General features: G+C 37.4%; 3 protein-coding genes across 3 annotated transcripts; 1 reads left to right on the plus strand and 2 right to left on the minus strand.

Annotated features, from left to right (window-relative positions):
• Positions 1 to 2421: 2421 nt before the first annotated feature.
• Positions 2422 to 5023, plus strand: LOC108677558 (isochorismatase domain-containing protein 2-like). The gene is made up of 4 exons (XM_018165787.2): positions 2422 to 2681; positions 2820 to 2935; positions 3324 to 3454; positions 4300 to 5023. Exons 1-4 carry the CDS (start codon positions 2483 to 2485, stop codon positions 4469 to 4471), a joined length of 618 nt encoding a protein of 205 aa, XP_018021276.1. The 5' UTR covers positions 2422 to 2482; the 3' UTR covers positions 4472 to 5023.
• A 273-nt stretch (positions 5024 to 5296) lies between these two features.
• On the minus strand, positions 5297 to 11642 carry LOC108677563 (rRNA 2'-O-methyltransferase fibrillarin). The gene is made up of 7 exons (XM_018165794.2): positions 11452 to 11642; positions 8141 to 8365; positions 7515 to 7648; positions 6906 to 7082; positions 6517 to 6638; positions 5863 to 5960; positions 5297 to 5516 (listed from the first exon to the last, which is right to left on the minus strand). Exons 1-7 carry the CDS (start codon positions 11462 to 11464, stop codon positions 5329 to 5331), a joined length of 957 nt encoding a protein of 318 aa, XP_018021283.1. The 5' UTR covers positions 11465 to 11642; the 3' UTR covers positions 5297 to 5328.
• Positions 11643 to 13791: 2149 nt separating this feature from the next.
• LOC125177907 (long-chain fatty acid transport protein 4-like) lies at positions 13792 to 17952 on the minus strand. The gene is made up of 3 exons (XM_047880538.1): positions 17785 to 17952; positions 17349 to 17502; positions 13792 to 16607 (listed from the first exon to the last, which is right to left on the minus strand). The coding sequence occupies exons 1-3, from the start codon at positions 17950 to 17952 to the stop codon at positions 16450 to 16452; spliced, it is 480 nt and encodes a 159-aa protein (XP_047736494.1). The 3' UTR covers positions 13792 to 16449.
• Positions 17953 to 17966: the final 14 nt, after the last annotated feature.

Here is a 17966-nt window from a genome sequence, read left to right on the forward strand (position 1 = left end):
ACTCTGTGGTGTTCGAGTTCCGGTTGACATGACATCCGTTTGCTTGTTTGACACTAATTTTGTAAAGGTTGCTTCAGATAAATTAATCATTGCCATTCCCATGTTCCACCCTCAATTTAATGTAGCTAACAATATTGAATGGCATTATTCATACAAATCTGTATCTAATAAACTTTTACATTTTAAGATCTGATGGCAGCGGCGAGCATCCCTAACAATATGAGGATGTATATAAAAACATTAATGATCTAGGAGCGGGCTTCACAAAAAAAAAACATTTCAATATGGCTATAATTAAATAAAGATCATTACTTGTAGTATAATAAACATGAAGTTTCTGGATATGGAACATACGGTAATCGTAAACTGCGGCTATTAAACATACGAAATGTAAAAATATGGTGTTCAGTGTTGCCATATGACTTTGGAGATAATTTCTTCCAAAATAAAGTTCTAGATTTCTCATTCACCAAATTTCCATATCAAGAAAAATCATATATTGTTGAAGGATAATTAAAGGCATACTGTTCTGAGTATTGCGTCTGTTCCTCCACAAACTGCTCTTGTGCGGCATAGAATTGATGGCCGGGATTGCGCGAACTGCAGAAGTGAAGATTAAAGAACCACACCGCATATCATTCATTCACTAATAAGTGCTAATTGCTTAAAAAAACACAGGCACTGGAAGAAATCTATCTTAATTATAAATTTTCATTTTTATTGTAACGATGAAGGTTAATTATAGAGGCAAACAACAAACATTAATAAAAATGAGAATAGCTTCAGAGGGACACGTCACACTCGAAGTTGAAGATCGTTAAGCATTACTTGTAATCTACAGACGATGTTGCCATTCCATTCAGATGGAAACTGTGTCTAAATCAGAACTGTGTTGGACGGCTCCGCGGCCCGCGCCGAGTGCTGCGCGCCGTGGAATCGATGACCGTGATTTGCACGAACGCGTGCGCGAAGAAAATATAAAAAACTAAAAATGCGCGGGAAATTTCCCCGTTTATATACATCTTCCTGAGTGTGGCATTAGGAGCATAGAAGGGGCTGCCATCAATATGTTGTTCTATTAATTACTTTTATAACTAGGCTATACTATAAGTTTTATACCTCTATTCTATATTCTGCAATATAGTTGAGCGTCAAGTTGGTACAGCATATGGGAGCGCAGCCATGCACCACCAATTTTGTGCACCTATAAGCCCTGAATTGAATGCCTTGGATCTCTCTGGACATCCACCAATCAGCCCTTAATGGGTCACCTGCTGATGACCACCACTGCCCTGGATGCTGAGGCTGGATGTAATGGACCATCATGATTCCTGCCTTCCAGAGCGTAGCCTTCAACACTTCTGTACAAGTACAATCCTATCTAGCCATAATCTAGGCTGTGGGTTGAACCAGCCCTTGGTTGAACAGCCACTTGTCAAAGGACGAATCAATTTTGGAACAGAACTCTGCTATCTGAAACCTAACCTTAGATGCAGCGAACGTAAAATTACATAATTTAACAATGCCTGGAAGTCATATTCAATCCATGGCCTGGTGGTGCACGGTAGGTTTCATACAAGGCCAGAGGAGGGCAAAGCCGAGTGGTTCACGGCTGATTGGTGGATGTCCAGAGACGGAGAGATCCAAGGCATTCGATTCAGGGCTTATTGGTGCACAAATTGGTGGTGCCTGGCTGCATTCCCCTGTGAACCACTTGGCTTCGTCCTCCAACCTTGCATAAAACCTGCCGTGCACCACCAGGCCACAGATCAAATATGACTTCCAGGCATCGTTAAAACATAATTTTACATTCGCCGCATCTGAGGTTAGGTTTCAGATAGCATAGTTCTGTTCCAAAATTTATTGACCTTTGACAAGTGGCCATTCGACCGAGGGCTGGTTCGACCCACTGCCTAGATATGATTGTCCAGAAGTGTTGAAGGCTACATTCCAGAAGGCAAAAATCATGATGGTCCATTACATCCAGGCTCCAGGGCAGTGGTGGTCTCTGGTCTGGTCTTCAGCAGGCGACCTGTCAATGATACTAAATCACTGATTCACAGTCAATGACACCAAAGTTGACACTCAGCAGCTACTGCTTTGCACTTGACTTACTCTTCAAGGCTCAATGGCCCTCTTCTATGAAATATATGATCATATCTAATACTGATCAGACTCAGAACTACAATTTGAATGGTTTGATTGTTAACTCAGAATACATATGATTATGAACCTGTTGAGATCACACTATAAAGTTGTTGCTCAGTTTTGTTTACAAAATAGTTTTTTTATATGTTGCCAACAACATTTATTTTTAAATTGATGCAATGGGCTGAAATTGAACACCTTTTATTAAATTTATGTAGCTAAAAATATAAATTTTATAGTTAAGAAAGCAGACCATTTATGTTTGTTATTAATGCTTTGGAGTGTTTTATGATGCTGTGAAAATTACTCCAGTAGGCCTTCTACAGAACATAAAATGGCTCTGTCTAGCACAATAATGAGGAACATTGGCAAGCTTAGTGTTAACAACAGCATGCTCTTTATATGTGACATGCAAGAAAAGTTCAGAAATCAAATTCAATATTTTCAAGGTATTTCCACTAATTCTGCTAGACTTATAGAAGCTTTCAAAATTATGGACATGCCTGTCATATGCACTGAACAATATCCCAAAGGTGAGTAAATTATTCTCAGTGAAATGATTACTTTTAGGTTTATGAAGTCTTATACCTACTGATGGAGTGATGGTGATAGTTATGAAGGATGCTAGTGCTACTTGGAGATACTCAAGTAATTTTTCTATTTTTTCCAAGGGCTTGGCCACACTGTTCCTGAGCTTGAGTTGAAAAAATATGACATCAAACCTGTTGACAAGACACAGTTCTCCATGTGCGTTCCTGACGTTGTTGAAGCAATTAAAAAGCATGAGGTTAGTGTATTTGCCTGCTAGGTACATCCTGGTTTTAGCTATGTGTGCTTTTATGTTGAGTTTTGTCCCATTTATCAATAAATTTTGTCCATCACATTAATATGATGAATAGAATTTTAGTTCATAAAGTAGTCATTAAATAGTCCATAGACTATAATTTAATTTTTATTCTCTTCCCAAGTTTTTTATCTTGTTTAATTATTTGTGCAATTCAACCTCATGTAGAAGGCACATGTCTTCTACAGTTATAAAATATATAAACACACATAAGGACTTTCTTGATTGAACTTCATATATATTGGGAATTATTAATGATAATCTCTTCACTATTTTATTCTTTACTTGTTTATTATTATTTCATTCTGATTAGCCTCATTGCCCTCCTCAGGTGCAGAATGTGGTGCTCTGCGGAATAGAGTGTCATGTTTGCGTGCAGCAGACAGCGCTGCAGCTGCTGCAGGATGGCATCAACGTGCACCTTGTTGCTGATGCCGTGTCATCTCGCTCAATGACTGACCGGTAAACATGCAGTCAAAAAAATGAATGGGGCATATTATCCAACTAGAGACACATTTTTTTTGTACGTAGCACTGATGCGCACTTTGCTGGGCCAAACTGAGTCATGATGACACGCAGCAACCGGCAAGAGTAAAAAGTGCATTGTTTATTTGAATGAAGTCTTGCTCCTTTTTCTGAGTGCATTGAGGGCATTCGCATCCTAACAAACTGTTTGATTTTATGAAATGTTGAATACTTCATGACCATCTTTCAACAGATTAACCCAAACAGTATTATAGTCTGGAGAACGCGGGCAGATTAGAAATTATGAAAAGATGAATATATATTTTTGCCATACTGGTTGTTGATGCATAACTCAATAATCACGAAGAAAATTCAGGACTTTATCTTATTTAAGAAGGCAGTTGGGATGAATTTTATCAATTCTCAGTGAAGGAATACCATAATAACCTGCCTAGTCTCTATCTCAGGACCTGCTGTTGTGAATAGGGAACTTGATGATATTGTCTGTTAATTAATTTTGTTTAACAATTATGGAAATTACTGACTACAGCGCACTGTGCATTATTCCTTGAATTCACCAAAATAATTTTCTGAAGTCCAGGCTATGTAAAGATTGTCTTATATTATTATACAGCATATTTCCAACGCTTCAACCACAACTTCACTCGATCCCACATTCTCAATCATCTCGAAATTCATGTAATTTACCAATGTACCTCCGAACTACGCTCCGTCCATAACTTCTGATTTATTTACAAACTAATAGGTCAAGTACTTTACGTGAGGATTTATTACAATTAGTCGATAAGAATACCGAAATTTGATGAGCAAATTTCTTGCAGACTTGTTTCACTTCTCCGCATGCGTGACAGCGGCGCCTTCTTGACCACCACCGAGTCGGTAGTATTAGGCCTGGCTGGAGGATCGCATCACCCTAAGTTCAAGCCTCTGCAGAAGATTATTTTGGAGCCCAGCAGCGACACCGGCCTCTTGCAGCACCTCACTCTTAACTGAAGGTGTTATGTTCTCAACATCTTGAGCTTCATAGTTCTGGCGCAGTTTTATTGTATAGGAGTCGCTTATGGCTCTTGAAAGTGATAAATTTTTCGTTTTATATACTATTAATGAGACGAATCCTCTATGACTAGTACTGTATTCGACTTTGGGTCATTCAATGGCGATAAGATATAGGCTAGGAATTAATTTTCTTTCGTTTAAGTATTACTAAGCACTGGCTGTGCGTCTTGAATTCCAATAATAATTCCTCATTCAATTCTGTAATTAAAATATCTTCACCATTCGAGGTTTTACCTAGGGTGCTGTGGCGACCGTCATTTTTGGTGGAAAGGAGTCAGTGCCAAGAAGTCACGAAAAGGGACTAAAAATAAGTCAGTGCCAAGAAGTTACGAAAACAGGATTTAATGTCAGATTGAATTTTTGTTTATATGTAAACCCTGTCATAATATTCGTAGTTCAGGGTTTTAACTGAAAACCCATAATTCGTAATGATGCAATATTAAGCTAAGGGTTCTGTTGAATATCGTAAATATATTTTGTCAAAAAGCCTTTAATTTTCTTTCCGAATCGAAACATGATGCAATTTCATAAATGAAATTTAATGGCGTTCATCCATATATCGACTCGCATGAACTTATGCTATCAATTGAACTATTTGATCATCGATAGTCCGTTCAATATGTTTCAGTTACGCGAGATACTAACTTCTTTTAATGACAACAAATTCAAAGTAAAGCTTTTAATATAACGACGAAATTATATGCTCGTCCCCGCATTATCGAACCCAAAGTTGAACATATCGATATGGTAATGATCCGCATGACGACTTAGGATTATTTATTTAGATAAAATAATTACATGCCGGGTGGCCGGTAGACTCCTACAACAACTGCGTGGTCTCGCTCGTACGGCTCCAGCGTAAGCTGCTCCAGGGGCTTGAGGCGCTCTGCCTTCAGCTTGTCAACTTCCCCGGCAAAGACGGCCTCAGCAGGCGCTGTAGAGTCTATGCAGTTTGCCTTAATGCTGATCACAAAGTGGCCACCTGCAACCCACGATTTACGTAGTATCGCATTAATTTTTAAACAAATTATTATTGGCTGATTCCGCACACAATCCAAGATATATATAACATTAATTTTTACACAAATTATTACTGGCTAATTCCGGGCAAAATCCAAGAAGTGCAACATTAATTTTTGAAAAATTATTATGAGCTAACTACACGCAAAAAAAAAGTTTATAGCACCACTTTCAAGACAAATTTTCATGAGCTAATTTCGCGCGAAAGTAATTTGGACCAACCGACGTCAGATTTAGATCGGAAATCGTCAATAGAAGAATATCAAATAGCTTGTAGCACGAATGATACACACGCAGCCAGTACTTGCCTTGTTTGAGGAAATACTGGGCGTTCAGGGCAACGATTCTTGCCTGATCAGGCTGAGCAACGTCAGCAAAAATGGTATCCACCATTGGCACCATCATCCTGTTGAAGGCGGGAGATGTTAGAAGACGATGGCGATCAGTCTTACTTATCATTTAATTAGTTCCTGAACAGTACGCGTTGAAAATAATTGAATTTTAAACGAATATTGAATTAGGCAAAATAATTGGGTGAAGGAAAAGCTCAGTGTTAGTCAACGAAAACGAAAAAAATTGAATAATTTTATGAAGTGTTAGTTGCCATATCAAACTACAGTCATTAATTTCTTAGTCTGTCCTCAATTTGTTGGCAATTCGTTATTTGTATCCGTCAAAAATTAAAAAACTCACTTCATGAAAATAATTAATGTTAAACTTCGCAATTCTTAAGTAAAAAACGATAGACAAGCGGCTTTCTGCCTCCACATCTACTCACTGGATACGTATGGATGGTGAATTTTTTTCAAAGTTTTAAAAATAGTTTACATATTTATACGAAACCATCAGGCTCAACTGAATTTTCTATTTTTGTTCATCCTTTCAACAGTAAGGAAGAAATTGCCATTGGCAGAACTTATAGCATTGCTTTTACTAGGATATTTATAATTCTTAAACGTTACCTGTATTTTAGGGGATGACGCGCATCTTCCACAATGGGTATGATGTTGGGCCTCTTTTTAGCCATATTGACAAGATCACGACCAGATCGCGCGGAGAACTCTACGGCATACACCGCTCCCTCCTGAAAAAAAGACTCTTTATAAATGGAAATGTCTAGTGGAGATTCCTATGTAACCAAATACACAGACAATGAATGATACCATTGCGCTTGTTTTAACTTTCATTTAGTTGAATTTGTGTTCGTGCAAGTATTGGAAATATGTTTGGTCTAGCTATGGTTCACACGAGATTTTTCCAATAAAAGCAGTATTTCACATAAGAATCACTAGAAGCAGATGAAAGATACCTAACATTTAGCATGCAAGACAAGTAAACTTAATTGACTTACCTCTCCGACGATGTCAGAAACATGTGAAACTGTCGTGCCATTGGCAGCACCCAAATAAAGAACTTTGGAGCCCTTGGGCATGTGTATGCTGTCTACGCCACCCACCACGCTGGCGGCGAGCTTAGATCTGAAGGGATTCCAGACTCTGTACTCCACCTTGTTGCCGGATTCTCTGTCCTACGGGGTGAAAGATATGCGGATAAAGAAAAGTTTTACACTTCAGAAAATATGTACTTTGAATAGTTTTCCGAATGATTGCCTCGTGATTGGTCTGGTAAGTAGATGAAGGTTGTTAAAATCCATCTGCTGTAAAAAAAAGTTGTTCTCAACTGTAAAATAGCTTTCCTGTACACATTTATTACTGGTTAGGAACAGAGAAATAATTCTAACAATTGCTCTATCCAGAAATTGTAGCAATTGAATGAAAATTGTTTCCTAATTGAAAAATAACCTAAAAATCACCACAATTTGGTGGAGCTTGATTGAAATTTATACAATGCATGTACATTTATTGGAATCTGTTAGATAGAAATTGGCCAAGATTTTATATTATTGGCAATTTAGCAGGTTTCTATAGTAATATCATGCGGTTAGAGATCATCCCTCTACCTCAATCTCCATTCTTTTCTCTCCGTAGACGCTCTCGCCAGGCACCATGTTGCGGGTGACCAGGACATCCTCCTTGCCTCTGGCAATGTAAATTCCTTCGTGACGATGAGGCTCCAGCATTGCCTTGCCACCTCCTTTAACAAAGATATATTTTATACATAATTAGACAAATATTATAGTAAAACTGCAAAAATTACTTTTACTTTTGACAAAATCCTGAATGAAAAAAAATGTGGCACAATGGATAATGCAGCGGAATATCAGGTTCAATGGAATACCTCTAATAGGCTTTCTTAACAGAAAATGCTGACAGAAGTCTTGGATATATCCCAAAGTAAACAAAAATGTTAGAAAATTTTCAAGACAAATAAGAAGCATAACACACATCTGGATACAGCCAAATGAAAAACAACCTGCCCCAGCCACTAGATTGTAGATATTTATGAAAGCAATATGGTAATTATATACAATATATCACACCATTTGTACCATCTACATTGATATATGAAAACAGATTGAATTTTGTTTAAAAGCCAAAAAATCACAATAATTAATGCACTGTAGGGATGGCTTTCAATACTCAGCAACTGCTTTCATTTGTACACATGGAAATAATCAGATCTTACCACGTCCTCCGCCCCCGCGTCCACGGCCACGGCCGCCAAATCCACCTCCTCTGCCGCCACCTCGACCACGGCCTCCACGGTCACCACCAAATCCACCACGGTCACCACCACGACCCCCACCGCGACCACCTCTGTCCCCAAATCCGCCACGACCACGGAAGCCACCACCACCACCACGATCACCACCGCGGCCTCTTCCACCACCAAAACCTCTTGGAGAAAATCCTGAAAAATATAAATGGGATTAATAAAAATTCAATGAACTCTAAAGAAAGTTTCAAATTTGCAAGTGACACAGGCATAGGTATAAATAAATGTATTCCAAAGCAACATCATTATAAAAATGTTCACATAATGATGTCCACATAATGTATTTCAAAACAGCAATACAATAAAAATTCTCACACCAGTGATGCAAATGCTAACAAATGCAATAGCCATAACTGCCCATAAAATGATTCAAAATGTTGTGAAAAATTATATCCCCAGATAATGAATTGATTGGCTTATCAATTGACTTAAATTGGTAGTTGAGGTTTAAAAAAAATTGTCATGTATGGCTATGGGAATCAATGATTTTAATTAAATGATGAAGAGACTGCCATTCAAGAAATCAAAGTTTTGTAGAGTTTAAATCATCTTTAATTTGGTTACACACAATTCTTGCTTAGGAAATTATCTTAAGAAACTGACATGAAATAATTTATTGCAGAAATTAAATTCAAATTTTTGAGTGTACAGCACAAGGTGAAATCCATAATGGAGAATTTATCATAATAAATCTTATTTATGTTTCAATAGTCATGTTTGTTTAATAATATTATGTTTGGTAAGTGATTATAGTTTTAAGTGATACTAGTGTTTTCATACAATTTATAGGACTTTTGATATTGATAACATTGGTTATTATCATCAATATTGATGTTGAATTCTGCCAGAAATTAAAGATTTGTTACATTATAATTTAAAATAAGCCATTATTCTCATTTTGTGTCAGAGAGATTAGGAAAACAGTTTAAATAGGCTAGATTCACTGTTTTTATCCAATTCACAGGTGGCTTCTGCCCATTCTTCCAGTCATGACATAGCAAATGCGGTTTCAACTCAAAAATTATTCTCCTAAGCTTGCAGAGATGGCCTGGAATATGTCTACTTTTTGAGCCACAACTAGAGCTGTCCTACTATTTTTGGAATCACAGGATTCCTTTCACATAAATCAACTCCTATCAAATTGACAAAAGTTAATAATTTCAATGGAAATAATATTCCAAATGTATAGAAAAACTAATTCCAATGTGCAGAAAGTGGGTGAATATCGCAAGATCTTTTGCAACTCATCAGTCATCAGCAGCATTCACGCCTTCAGAAGTCTGGCCGACACATTTGGATTGAAATTATTGCATTCTAGATATTCACCAGTCTTCGGCCGACTATTTAGAAAATAGTTGAAAATCTGAAAGACCGCAAGTGGTAGATGCAGTGAATAACGAGAACAATAATAATTCTAGAACTAATCAATGGTTACTAGGACGTAGGGTTCACGATAACTTTGTTGTTACAAGTACAGCACCATTTCTTGGCAGTCCAGGCGGCAGAATCATGTCAAGCCTCCCTATACTTTGCCGCTCTCAATATATGACGCCATATGTCCGGCTGCTAGATAGCAGCTGAGCTATACATGTTGCAGGGCATGGAGAGTAAGGGATATACTATCAAAGCTGTTAGCAGCATTTTCATATTAAAATTACCCGGCGGCAAATCTTGAAAATGGCTGGTGACGCTTTGGGGTATAAATCCATATGTTGAATTTATATTGCTGCTTGCACCTACAGAGTGACAACCCAGAGATTTTTTAGAATCAGTTCATTTTTAATTTCCTAATTTACCTAAAATTTCAACCAATTTCTTGCGTACGATAATGCTGGTATCCAGGATACTTCACTGGTCAACTTATAGGACTTAATAGGGTAAATGCGGTATATTCCGACATCGTGGGTAAATTCCAACACTTCTTAACTTTTTCCTTCATATTAAGCTTTGTCTTAGTTCCACGCATTCATTGATGGTTGAAATAGTGATGTCATACTATTGCCAAAACACTAGGTCTGGGCCGTCAGGCGGGAAAATGTTAAGATCCAATGAGAGACAGTGCACGTCACCCAGTGAGAACATCGAGAAGCGTGTCAAAGTTGATAGTTGATTTTGCTCTACCAAATAGTGATAAACTGTTTGTGTAGAAAGAATATTATGGTTTGAGAATTTTAAATAAGTCTGTGAATATATTAGGAATCCTTTAAGTATACTTGTATTTGCTGATTTCAAGTGGTAAATAAATTAATAGATGATCAAGTTGAGCGATGGTTTTAGACACATAAAAACTAATTCTGACACAGCTTGGAATTAGACACACAGCTCATTCCAAGCTGTGTGTAAAAAAAGCTTAAATAAAAACTAAAACTTTTTAATTAACCCATCAACGCCAAATCGGACTTTCAAGTCACCTTTAAAAAAAACGCCGGTTTTCTAATAATTTCATGTGCTCTTTCATTTTTTCAAAAAATTCACACAAACAGAAGAAGCCTTAGATACTGAAAGATTTTTGAACAGTCCAGTCAGCAAATTTATAACAAACATTCATAAACTTTTTACCTACCTACTGATTTCAAGTGGTAGGTAAATAAATTAATAGATGATCAAGTTGAGCGATGGTTTTAGACACATAAAAACTAATTCCGACACAGCTTGGAATTAGACACACAGCTCATTCCAAGCTGTGTGTAAAAAAAGCTTAAATAAAAACTTAAAACTTTTTAATTAACCCTTTAGGTACCGCCAAATCGGACTTTCAAATCGCCTTTAAAAAAAATGCCGGTTTTCTAATAATTTCATGTGCTCTTTCATTTTTTCCAAAAATTCACACAAACTAAAGAAGCCTTAGATACTGAAAGATTTTTGAACAGTCCAGTCAGCAAATTTCTACCTACCTCCTAGTTATGAAATTGTAGCTATGTGTCCTACCTATAAATGCTATAATTCTACAATTTACAATCTATTCCAAAGATATTATACTAAAGTTATTATTAAATTAAATCTGTTAAAAAATCAACTTTACGATGTAGGCATTTAGATGAAATTACTGAACGAGATCTATTACAAGCCTGATGAATCTTGCACGTTACAAGCAGGCTGACTCAGCCTGACCGCTGAACGTGAACGGCTGAAGCAGCAGTAAATTTAACTTATTTTTAAGGCAATTTCTTAAATGCATTAACAATAATCCTTATATTTAGCTGTAACATCAAACAACTTACCGGGCGTGCCCATTTTGTCGGTTACTTTATTGAAATAAGAGGCTACGTATTAATTCAGTATTTTACTATACCTAACAATGCTCACGCTTGCCCTCCTTCTCCTTATACTCTCCTACTAAAATACGCTGCACATTTATTACACTACGCGGCAAGCGTCCGCAGAGTATAAAGAGTCAAAAGACAGTTGATTGGGATTTACCAAGAAGAAGCTAAACGACATTTGTCCAATTCAACCGACAATAGCATGCTGAATAAAATTTATCTGTGAATGCTCTTGTTGATTATTGAGAAAATAAATTCAGAAGCCGATGCATGAAAATTTTAAAAAGAACAATCTACTTAACTAAAAATTGATAGTGAGAAACACGAAAAAGATATGTCGATATTTCAGAAGATGTAATCGTAGATGCACCGGTATACCCATGGTTGAACTATATACTACATAGTTTAACCATGGATAGCAATCAAATAAATTCAAAACTCCCTGCACATTCGTGTTCAATTATTATTTGCGTTTCACACACGTTCAAATCGACGATACATTGTGATAGCTTATCAATCAATCGACACGAACAAATTTTACTTCATGATTTGGGCTTCCAGCAGCTTTAAATTTTCAGCGCTTTACCCTTTAGCGATCACGAAATGAAGACAAAAATTTTTTAATAAGAGTACGTATCTATAGCCTTGATTCTCAGCCTAAGAAATAAGCAAAAAATGATCTCAAATAAATATTTGATCAACTTGAATCATTTCAATTATCAGCCACCTGGTTGTAAATTGAACTGATTTATTTTTCAACGGCTATGGTGCAATGGCTGCAATGGATGAAAACTGTCAGGCCGACTGACACATACATATCGATATGTCTCTAGTTTACGGCTTACCAGAATCATTTCAACAAATAAGGTGTCAATAACGTTTAGTTCTATTTCAGCTTTTCTTTTCTTGAACCTATAAATCGCAATTTATTTGGTATCGTCCGGTAATATTTATCTATTATTAAATTTCTGTGAAACGTCTCCTCGAGGTTCGTTTGAACCAGACACCAGGATAACTGCTTCGTAGAGTAACAATAATAATAATATTGTCCGCCATTTAGACTTCAAGCTCATTTTTCATTGATACACGAGAACATGGCGACAATGAGCAGTTATAAAAAATTGCTGTTAAGGGTTTATATACATTTTTAAAAGACAATGTAAAATAGTGAAATACAACGTAATAACCTTTCATAAAATTATTCCTCGGAATTTCATTAAAAAAGCCACAGTATACTGAAACACGATAAAGCAGAATAAAAAAAGCGTTGCCTCTAGTTTTATTAAAAACAATTTAACTATCACATTTGCAACTGAAGTTTGTACAACAAAAATATCTATGTCACATAATATAGAAGCTAGGGAAACATAACATATCTCGGGCTCAAGTTTCCACATAGGAAGCTATAGTTATACAGGTGGCTGACATTTATCCAAGTTATTTTACATTTATTTCAAGTTACTAAAATAGCCGAAAAGCAACTTAATCTATTAATTATGCAGTAGCGTTACTTTTCAGTCACACATCCTCAAGTCAAGTATATTTTAAATCATTTCATCAATTCAAGAGAAATTAAGGAATGCCGAACAATGCTTAGCACTCACCATAAATGTACCAAGTTTGTCTTATTATTCAGGCATGCAAAGTAATTTTCTTAGATCCTATAGATACATTCAACGTTAAGTCCATACCTCAGTGTTGGAAAAAGCCTACGTATTACGAGGTGGTCACTAATTGCCTTGTACTCAAAGGACATAAGTACTCTACGATAACCTAAAAATTAACACAAACACTAAAAAAATACACACACACACACACACACACACACACACACACACACACACACACACAAACAGACAAAGGATCAAGACAGCCGAGTCGGTGGCTTAATTTCACATCAAATTTTGCTCACTGTTTCTGGTACATGCCGATGACGGGAATTTTACTCTTCCATTAGATTCTTCTTAACCAATGCGAGAGGCGAGTAATGCTGGAAAGATGCATATAGTCAATAGACAAAATGCTTTAAAAAAGACTGTGAAAACTGCTAGCTTTAGAAGAAGTGAAGCATAACTTTACAGGCATTGAACAAATTAAAGAATTGTAGGACAAATGAATGATTCCAGTGCAGCGTCTGACTAGGCAACGAAGGCACATATGAACATAAAGGGATACTACGTGCGCAAGCTTATTTAAACATAACGAAATATTTATTTCAAGGCTACGCATAAGACGGAAAAAATAAACTACGACCGGACTATGTGTCTGAGCAACACCCACTAGACGAAACCCTCACACGAAAGCGAGAAGACAAGCCTAGTTCGACTTTACCAATTGAATGACCTAAAATCCAAAAGGTTGATATCTTTATTTAAATTTATTATTCGCATTAAAAAAATATAAATGCAGTCGATGGATTAGAGGGTGATGACTTTACTCAAATTTACGCTACAATAAAATTAAAGAGCCAGTATATTTCTATTCAAATGAAAATAAATTTAAATTAAAAATTAGTACAAATCATCGTTTTTATTAGCAATTATGGTGTCATAAATTAGAGAATTCCCATATAACGAAGAAAGTTAAAAAATTTCGAGGCCGACACTGAGGAGGAGCCAATACAACAAGCAGAAACCAGCCTCAGTCCTGCACGACGCACGAAGTTTCAACTCGTCGAAAACATGAAAAATGTCCAAGACCTTAACTAGCAAATCGAGTAATCGCTCAACATCGACAACTGGTGGAGGGACATGAATTCTATGATCCGTTATATGTCAAGCCGACAAAACAGAAAAAACCTTCATCCCTTTTATCGAAGTTCACTTCAAGCTTAACTCATCTCCCTTACAGCAGAAGCCAAGAAAATTCCTCTCAGCTACGGTCAAACTCATCAGGGATATCCCATATATAACCTTATTATTCTATAACAACTCCGACATATACAAGGGCAAAAATTATGTATCTTCAATCACCTACAGGTTGACTTGAGGTAAATGTTATATTCTCACAGCATTCGAATTGAGCTTTCAAGAAAAACTTTCATTTGAGAAATTGTAGTGAATCTGGAAAATCGCAGCATAATTTCTAATTTATCCCATGAATTAATTTTTAATCATCACAGTTCGTTCAACACTAAAGCAGCGAGAGAAAATAAAGAATGTAATTCTTAGTAGATATTATCTGAAGACTGAGAGCAGATTCTTCTCATAGCTACAGTAAATATTTTATGGCGCATTGCAAGATGGCAGGAATGAGCAACTTAGGACCCCACAATTAATTACTAGAAGGAGATAAACTATAGGAATAACTACAGCTTTGGACGCACGCTGAGTCTACACACTATGTCTTAAGACTACAACACGCGTCGTCTACCAACACAACAATGCTTGCGACACCAGCCCGCTGCGTCTATCGGACACCAGCCCGCTGCGTCTATCGGACACCAGCCCGCTGAGTTTATCGGACTTCAGCCCGCTGAGTTTATCGGACTTCAGCCCACTGAGTTTATCGGACTCCAGCCCGCAGAGTTTATCGGACTCCAGACCGCTGGCGGGTCCAGCAACGCCTACTGATGTAATAATAATAGAAAAAAAGTATAAAGTTCAAAAAATAAAGTATGTATTCTCTATACAAATGAGTATATGCAATAAATAATTATGCAAGGATTATGATCTGGCCAAAAAATCATACACGAGGACTCAACCTAGGAATTTATAGCAATCCATACAAGAGTACAGCTTTAATCAGAGGATCTTGACAGAAGGAGCAAAATCTTACACAACTCAACTAAATTCTGGTTACGCGCCATCACGAATTGAACTTATCAACAATTCTTCAAACTTTTTTGTAAATTAAAATCTCGGAATATAAAATCCATAGCTAAAATTCCTAAATCGAAGGAAATAAATTTATTTTAACAATTAGAAATCGCTCAAATATGTGACCATTTGATTGGTTTCATTGCACCACCCCAACAAGTGGGAGCAAAGAACAATCCTCAATCAGAACATTATTGAAGTAAGTAGTACAGATAATTCAACAGAACAATACATATTTGAAATGACAATCATCACAGCCGCGCATTGAAACATAAGCGCAGTTAAAAATGGCAGAAGTTGGAGTCGCAACTGACATTTATTCCTATAAAAACGGGGCAGTTAAGACCTTTTTTTCAGAGATGGTTAAAATTTTCCATTTATTTACTTTTTATTTCAAGAAATGCTCATTTCGTGAAGATACACGCACATCTGTCGATGACATCGTACTATCATATTTATAATTATCTTCAAAAGTAACTGGCTGAATGCTTTAAAAATTAATCGCCATATGCCACAATGCTTAAAATAATGAAGGTCGAGCTAGACATCTATTCGCTCTCAAAGCTGTTCCGACCAACACCTCGACACCTAAATCTTGACGCCAAGACCATACACAAGGACCTTGATACCTATCTAGATCTCTTTCCTTATAGACCTTGAGACTTACAACATTGACACAACGACCATGGCTTTTGGACCTTGACACTTAGACATCGATGCCTACATAGACCTTGACACCGAGACCTCGATGCCTACATAGACCTTAACGCCGAGACCTCGATGCCTACATAGACCTTGACGCCGAGACCTCGATGCCTACATAGACCTTGACACTGAGACCTCGATGCCTACATAGACCTTAACGCCGAGACCTCGATGCCTACATAGACCTTGACGCCGAGACCTCGATGCCTACATAGACCTTGACGCCAAGACCTCGATGCCTACATAGACGTTGACGCCGAGACCTCGATGCCTACATAGAACTTGACGCCAAGACCTCGATGCCTACATAGACGTTGACGCCGAGACCTCGATGCCTACATAGAACTTGACGCCAAGACCTCGATGCTCACATAGACCTTGACGCCAGACCTTGATGCCTTGACGCCAGACCTTGAGACTTCTAACCCAATAACTAGACCTTGAGAGCGCCCGACATGAGCTGTTCATAGAGCCGCTCATCCAGACGCTTGTATGTGACGGATTTGGGGTCGAGGATGTAGACCGGGTCCTTGATGACGGTGATGTCGAAGCCTTCTTTTTGCAGCTCGGTCTTCCGTAATTTGTATGTACCTGCACAAAACGTATTAGTGTAATCATCGTTTATGTGAGTTCACTACAATTTAAATTTGGAACAAGAACCTTTGAAGCAAATAATGTGACTAATAATGTAATTATAATGATAATAATAATTTGTCTTACGGAAGAAATATTGAAGGCATTGAGTCCTTCAATCCACCACTAAACATTAGTGAAGAATGTATTGGATATTTATGGAGGCAAAATTCAAATACGCGCGAAGTTTGGAAACATTTATACTAGATTTTTTTTACGTATATTTTTTGATAGACCTAACGTTCTCTATATGTGCAGAAGTTAATGACCTTTATTTACAAATATTAGTAAGTGGACCTGGGTTTATTTATCTATATTATTAGATAGACTTAACACTACGTTTTTGAGGACTTACAAGTAGTCTTATTTCTTTACATCATTAAATATATTATTCTGGTATTATCGCATATGCATATTAGATATATTATACTGATATCCTCGTATATGCACATTAGATATATTATACTGATATAATCGTATATGCACATTAGATATATTATACTGATATAATCGTACATGTACATTAGATATATTATACTGATATTATCGTCTATGCATATTAGATATATTACACTGATTTTATCGTATATGCATATTAGATATATTATACTGATATTATCGTACATGTATATAAGATATACCTATTATAGGTGTTATATACAAGATATATTATAGTTTTATATATAAGACATATTATACCGGTCATCTCCATATGCTTGACGGTCCTAAGTAGCAGCGGGCGCGCGTAGGCAGGCAGCAGAGCCGTCACGCCCCTGGCCACCTCCTGCACGTCCAGCGACCCGTCCACGTCCACCACCGCCGCCATGCCCGCCCTGCCCTCCGTCTGGGGGATCTGTGGGGGGCGACAGGGGGTTAGGGGAGGCTGGGGAGATCAGGAATGGGCATAGGTCAGGGAATGGGGGGTTAGAGGAGGCAGGAGGAAGGTCAGAGTCAAGAAATAGAAAGTCAGGGTAGGTAGAGTCAGGGAGCTATACTAGTCAGGAGTATATTTATTTTAACAGTAACGTAAGAATTTTTACACTTTTAAGGGAATAAACACATTTTCCTCATAAAAAAAATGTCATCCACACTCAAATCCTGCGGTCAAGAAACAAATGCAGACAGCAGTGCGTACTTGGACGCCGTAGACGCAGAGGTCGCTGCTCCTGACGAGGGCAGAGAGGTGGTTCTCCACCTCAGCGGTGCTCACGTTCTCGCCCTTCCACCTGAAGGTGTCGCCCGTGCGGTCCTTGAAGTACAGGTACCCTTCGTCGTCCATCACCAGCAGGTCTCCTGCGCACATAAATTATATTGAAA

This window comes from Hyalella azteca, unplaced genomic scaffold, assembly GCF_000764305.2.
Source record: "Hyalella azteca isolate HAZT.00-mixed unplaced genomic scaffold, Hazt_2.0.2 contig5529, whole genome shotgun sequence".
Classification (NCBI taxonomy): domain Eukaryota; kingdom Metazoa; phylum Arthropoda; class Malacostraca; order Amphipoda; family Hyalellidae; genus Hyalella; species Hyalella azteca.

What these genes read in the sequence shown, in the direction of transcription:
- LOC108677558 (XM_018165787.2), top strand. Translation starts at nt 2,483, where the DNA reads ATGGCTCTGTCTAGCACAATAATGAGGAACATTGGCAAGCTTAGTGTT. An exon ending in CACTGAACAATATCCCAAAG is followed by an intron (nt 2,682 to 2,819) that starts GTGAGTAAATTA and finishes ATTTTTTCCAAG; the next exon opens with GGCTTGGCCACACTGTTCCT. An exon ending in TCTCGCTCAATGACTGACCG is followed by an intron (nt 3,455 to 4,299) that starts GTAAACATGCAG and finishes AATTTCTTGCAG; the next exon opens with ACTTGTTTCACTTCTCCGCA.
- LOC125177907 (XM_047880538.1), bottom strand. Translation starts at nt 17,952, where the DNA reads ATGTGCGCAGGAGACCTGCTGGTGATGGACGACGAAGGGTACCTGTAC. An exon ending in TCTGCGTCTACGGCGTCCAA is followed by an intron (nt 17,503 to 17,784) that starts GTACGCACTGCT and finishes CGCCCCCCACAG; the next exon opens with ATCCCCCAGACGGAGGGCAG. An exon ending in CAAGCATATGGAGATGACCG is followed by an intron (nt 16,608 to 17,348) that starts GTATAATATGTC and finishes CGTTTTGTGCAG; the next exon opens with GTACATACAAATTACGGAAG.
- LOC108677563 (XM_018165794.2), bottom strand. An exon ending in AGAAAAGAATGGAGATTGAG is followed by an intron (nt 7,083 to 7,514) that starts GTAGAGGGATGA and finishes TTCACCCCGTAG; the next exon opens with GACAGAGAATCCGGCAACAA. An exon ending in CCAGTATTTCCTCAAACAAG is followed by an intron (nt 5,517 to 5,862) that starts GCAAGTACTGGC and finishes CGTGGGTTGCAG; the next exon opens with GTGGCCACTTTGTGATCAGC.